At 52.5% G+C, this 4,965-nt stretch overlaps 1 protein-coding gene across 1 annotated transcript in view; it reads left to right on the forward strand.

The window, feature by feature from the left end:
- The first annotated feature begins 292 nt into the window (after positions 1 to 292).
- MCM10 (minichromosome maintenance complex component 10) overlaps positions 293 to 4,965 on the forward strand; it is a 14,681-nt gene continuing 10,008 nt past the window's right edge. Inside the window, exons 1-7 of the mRNA XM_009077305.1 lie at positions 293 to 299; positions 1,052 to 1,378; positions 2,138 to 2,242; positions 2,330 to 2,464; positions 2,582 to 2,744; positions 3,642 to 3,807; positions 4,559 to 4,726. Coding sequence (XP_009075553.1) covers positions 293 to 299; positions 1,052 to 1,378; positions 2,138 to 2,242; positions 2,330 to 2,464; positions 2,582 to 2,744; positions 3,642 to 3,807; positions 4,559 to 4,726 — 1,071 coding nt within the window. The remainder of the gene's footprint in view (positions 300 to 1,051; positions 1,379 to 2,137; positions 2,243 to 2,329; positions 2,465 to 2,581; positions 2,745 to 3,641; positions 3,808 to 4,558; positions 4,727 to 4,965) is intronic.

The following is a 4,965-nucleotide window of genomic DNA, read 5'->3' on the forward strand; positions in this document are numbered from 1 at the left end:
CCCTTATGGTGCAGAGGGTTCAGCATGGTTCAGACCTTGGATGTGGGAACTGTGTGTGAGGGGTTTGCATTTGGTGGAGTCCTCACAGCAGCTGGAAACAAAGCCAAGCTGGGGGTTTGCACATCATCAAGTGAAGAGTCTGAACACAACGTGTTTCTAGATGGGCTGTGTGTACTCTTAACAGTGTCACTGTTGCTCTCCCTGTAACAGAGAGTCGTTTTCCTTGGAGCACTCCTGAAGGAATCCCAGTGAAATCCCTTGGAACACTCCTGAAAGGAACCTCAGTGAAATCATGGATGGTAAGGGGGAAATAATCTTTTGCTTCCAGTAAGAAACTTCTCTTCTGATCAGTGTGTTCAGAAGCCTTGGCAAAGCTTGTAGCAAAGGACATGACGCTGCCCTAACTTCGCTTGCAGAGGCCTTTGAGATTGCCTTTGCCTTCATTCTTCTCATTTTCCTTAAGAATCTCTGTTCTTCCCTGGGCTGCTGTTTTGCTCAGCAGCAAAGCCTAAACCAGTTTCTGAGTTTGTTCAGGGTTTCAGTTCTGCTTTGTCTGTTCCATTCTCTCTGTCCTTGGGTGTCTTTTTCCCATTATTTGTCTTTTTGCTCTGCATTTCTTTCTTCTTCATGTTCCTCCTTGAGCAAACGATGTCAGAATATGCTTTGTTTTCTGCCTTGCATCTTCCCTTTCCACTGGGAAAAGCCACATAGGTGTCTGTGTTGGCTACACCTGTACAGGTTCCAGGCTTTTCTGCCTGACAGCAGCTGTTGGAAAGCAGCTGCACAGGAGGAGAAGCCAGTGCTGAGTAGCTGGGAGGTTCTCTGCTGCCTGGCTGAGTCTGCAGCCACATGTTGTCCCACCTGGCAGCAGAAAGCTGCTCTGTCTCCCTTGAGCCAAAGCTGAAGTGTGTTTGTAAAGGTGCCACTCTGAGCTTGCTGCTCTGAGTTAGTTGTGGTTGTCATTAGTTTGTAGTTGGAGTATCTTGGATGTTTGATTGGCAGCTTTCCTCTAGCTGGGCAGAAATAACTCTGGGTTTAATTCTCACCCTAGCTGATGATGACTTGGACCTGTTGGCCTCCCTCCTGGAGGAGGGCGAAGAAACCAAGGAGGGGAATCTTCCTGAGGAGGAGGAGGAGGATGCTCCAGAGGAGGAAGGAGGAGAGCCAGATGAATATGATGAGCTCTTCGATGCAGAAGATGATGGATCCTACACTGAGGGGCTGGATGATGAGGACAGCATGACTGATGAGCAGAAGGAGAACCTGGCCGTGCTGTTTGGAGATGTGGATGACCTGCTGCAGGAGGAGGAGGCAGAGGAAGTTGTCCCCATGTCAGCTCCCAGTGAGGCAAAGGAGAAAACCAACCAGGAGCTGCAAGGTTTGTGTCGCAGTGTCTTCGATCTGTTCTGTGGGATACCTTTTGCCTCCAGAGGGCTAATGAGCAGAAGGCAGGGCCTGCTGCTTCTTACACTACGATGGTGCCCAGAGGGGGAACACAGTGAAAGCTAAGTTCAGTTTTCAGTGCTCAGTGGCCAAACTCACCAAACCTGTCCTCCCTAAAGCGGCACAGAGTCATCCAGGGAGACCAAACCGGCTCTGGTGAGCAGGATAGGAAGGTTGCCCACATCCCTGTGCCTTGTCTGATGAAGAGCAATGTCATCCTGCACCTCTCACCAGCACAGCAGCCCCTGCCCCCCAGGGCTCAGGGGCAGGAGGTTCTGCCGTAGCAGCCAGTGTGGAAGTAGAGCTGGACACTGTCACTGTGGTCACTGAGCTTTCCCGTGTCCAGCCCACATATTTGGTGATAGCAGGAGCGTTTCTTTAACCTGAGGAGTGCACTCATCAGCCATTTATGTTGTCTTGTGATGGCAGGAGAGTTGTGTGCAGCATGGCAGGGAGCACTCCGTGACCAGTGATGTATTTGTAGGAGAGCAGCCAGCTCTGGCTGTGTGGACAGGTGTCCCTTCACTGTGAGCTCTGTACAGTCTAGTTAATCTGTGCTGTGGCCCAAGTCTTAGTTTTCTAAGTTCCCATGATGTAGTAGAACTGCCAGATACCCAGGGACCTCCTAAATCCCTGTTGGCAATGCTTTCCTGCTGCTTCCATTAGTATCCTTTTTTTCTCCTTCCTTCCCTAGCTGAGCTGCAGAAGTTGCAGGAGCAGATGAAGACGTTGCAGGAGCGGCTGCAGAAGACTGCCATTGAGCAGCCACCCAGCCCAGGCCTGGAGAGGAAAGCCCCTGGTAATGAGGCTAATTGAAGGGTTGATGACTTCTTGGCCTTAGGAGTCCATACCCTGAGATCTCACAGCTTTTTGTTCCCTTGGCCAGGTAAATCTCCCTGTCCACCCTTGAAGAAAAGGAAAGTGCAGAAGCTACAGGAGTCCCCGTGTTTCTCAGCCCAGCTGGACAGTCCTTTCCCTCCAGCCAAGCGAAGAATCCAGAAATCCAAAGCCTCCTCAGCAGGTACCAGGCCCTGCCTTTCACTGGAACACACTGGGCACTTGCTGAGAGCACAGAACTTATTGCAGTTTGTGATTGTGCTGTTTGTAATGGGTGCTGTGCTCTTTTTCCCTGCCAAAGAGAACAAGACTCCTCCTCCACAGCAAGTCCTCAGCCTGGCATTCCAGCCCCTGGGGAACACACCCAGCAAGGTGACCAGAGACAAGACTTCCCCTGTGCCTAACTGCTCCAGTGCCACAACTCAGGCAGAGCCTGTGGAAACCTTCCTGGGACTGAGAATAAGGTCAGCAACCAGTCTGAGCTCTGTCTGGGGACAGTTCTCTGTGAGGGGAGAGAAAACACAGTGGTGTCACCACGTCAGATTAGTCAGTGCCACTGAGGGCTGTAACACCGAGTCACAGCACTGGTTGGCCAGTAGTTAGGTGATGTTTTGGCTGAGTCTCATGTTTCTGTTCTCACCTTTGCTCTTTCCTGACAAAAAAGCTGTGATTTTCCCAGCTCTGCCTGCCCTGTTACATCCCCCGTGGTGGAGCAGGGAAGCAGTGGGCACTACAAGGCCCAGCTGTGCTCCAGGTGGGCAGGTTATCTCCACACCAGAGCTGGTTTGCCATCCCTGTGCTCGGTGGCCACAGGAGGACTCTGGATGTTCAGAGTGTCTCAGCAGAGCCCATGCTGGGCTCCCACTCAGCCAGCTGTGCTCAGTCACTCTGACATGAGCAGAGCCAGTGCAGGCTCAGGGCTGAGGTGCAGTGCAGCTGCTTGGACAAGAAAACCAGTGTGATCAGTAGCTTTGTGATCCCTGCAGTGTCCTGAACAAGGGGTTTTGGTTCAAGTGACCTCAGGGTGAAGGAAGGCACAGAGGCATTTTGCAGCAAGGTGTGGTGTCCCCAGGAGTGCTGGGTGACCTTGATTCTCCATTTATGCCAATGGATATGTTCTCTTTCACAGAACCATCAGGGTTGGAGGAGACCTCTAAGGTCATCGAGTCCAACCCTGAACCTGTCCCTGCTGGAACCCCCAAACCCTAACCCAGATCCTGCAGTGCCACATCAGACACCTCTGAAACACCTCCAGGGATGGTGACTGCACCACCTCCCTGGGCAATATCCCAGGGCCTCAACACCACAACAGGGACAACATTGTTCCTCACATCTGACTCTTTTCCATGTCTTTGGTGCAGAAAGCCCCGAGTGTCCTCAGCTGAAATGGACAGGAAAATGGCTAACCGGAGGCTGATCCGACTCTCCCAGCTGAAAACCAAACTTGCTGCAGAAAATCTGGAGGAGATAGACTGGGTCACATTTGGGGTCATTGTGAAGAAGGTCACTCCACAGAGTGCAAACAATGTAAGCCACTTTGCTGTATCCCTTGCTCAGTTCCAATGCCATGCTGCTCTTCTTTTCCTGAGACACTCACTAGCTCTTCAGCTTAATCAGCCAACTCCAGGTGGTTCTCTATTGAAGCTCTTGGCTTGTCTGGTTTCATGCAGCGCTGCTGCTTTTAGTCCTCAGGGTAGGCCTCAGCTTGCCTGGTGCAACTGTCGAGGCTGGAGGAGACCTCTAAGGTCACTGAGTCCAACCCTTAACCTGTCACTGCTGGAACCCCCAAACCCTAACCCAGATCCTCCAGTGCCACATCAGACACCTCTGAAACACCTCCAGGGATGGTGACTGCACCACCTCCCTGGGCAATATCCCAGGGCCTCAACACCACAACAGGGAAAACATTTCTCCTCACACCCAATCTGACTCTGCCCTGGCTCAGCTCAAGGCCATTCCCTCTCTCCTCTCCCTCAGCCCTGGCAGGACAGACCCAAGTTTTATTCCCCACACTTACTGAGCAGGTGTGTGCCCAGCCCCAGTGCTGGGAAGACTGGGGGTAGCAGTATTGCTGTGCTGCTTTGGCCTTTAAGAGTCCCAGAGGTGGCAGCACAGCGTGGCTGAGGTACTGTCCCTACGCTCAGCTGAGGCTGCCAGTTGTGCTTTTCTGAATCAGTAGGGGAAATCAGAACAGCTCTTGAGAAGTGACAGCAGGAGAGGCTGGTGTAGTCGGTGTCCCTGTCCTGAGAGCCCAGAGCAAAGGGAATGTGTGTTCCAGGGCAGGACCTTCAGCATCTGGCGGCTGAACGACCTCCGGGACCTCAGTCAGTGTGTCTCACTCTTCCTCTTCGGGGACATCCACAAGGAGCACTGGAAGACAGACCAAGGCACAGTCATTGGGCTGCTCAATGCTAATCCCATGAAACCCAAGGAAGGCTCAGACGAGGTGAGAGGATTCTTCACTTGCCCATCAGTTGTGGGTAAAACCCATAGCTGAACCTTCTCCTACCTGGCTGAGATTGGCTTTATGACACATGTTCAGGCTGAAATCGCAGCAGTGTGCCCAGCAGTGTGGTTGGATTCAGAGAATCACAGGAATTTAGGGGTTGGAATGGAGCTTAGAGCTCACCCAGCCCCAAGCCCTGCCCTGGGCAGGGACACCTCCCACCAGAGCAGGTTGCTCAA

This window comes from Acanthisitta chloris, unplaced genomic scaffold (assembly GCF_000695815.1).
Source record: "Acanthisitta chloris isolate BGI_N310 unplaced genomic scaffold, ASM69581v1 scaffold1236, whole genome shotgun sequence".
Classification (NCBI taxonomy): domain Eukaryota; kingdom Metazoa; phylum Chordata; class Aves; order Passeriformes; family Acanthisittidae; genus Acanthisitta; species Acanthisitta chloris.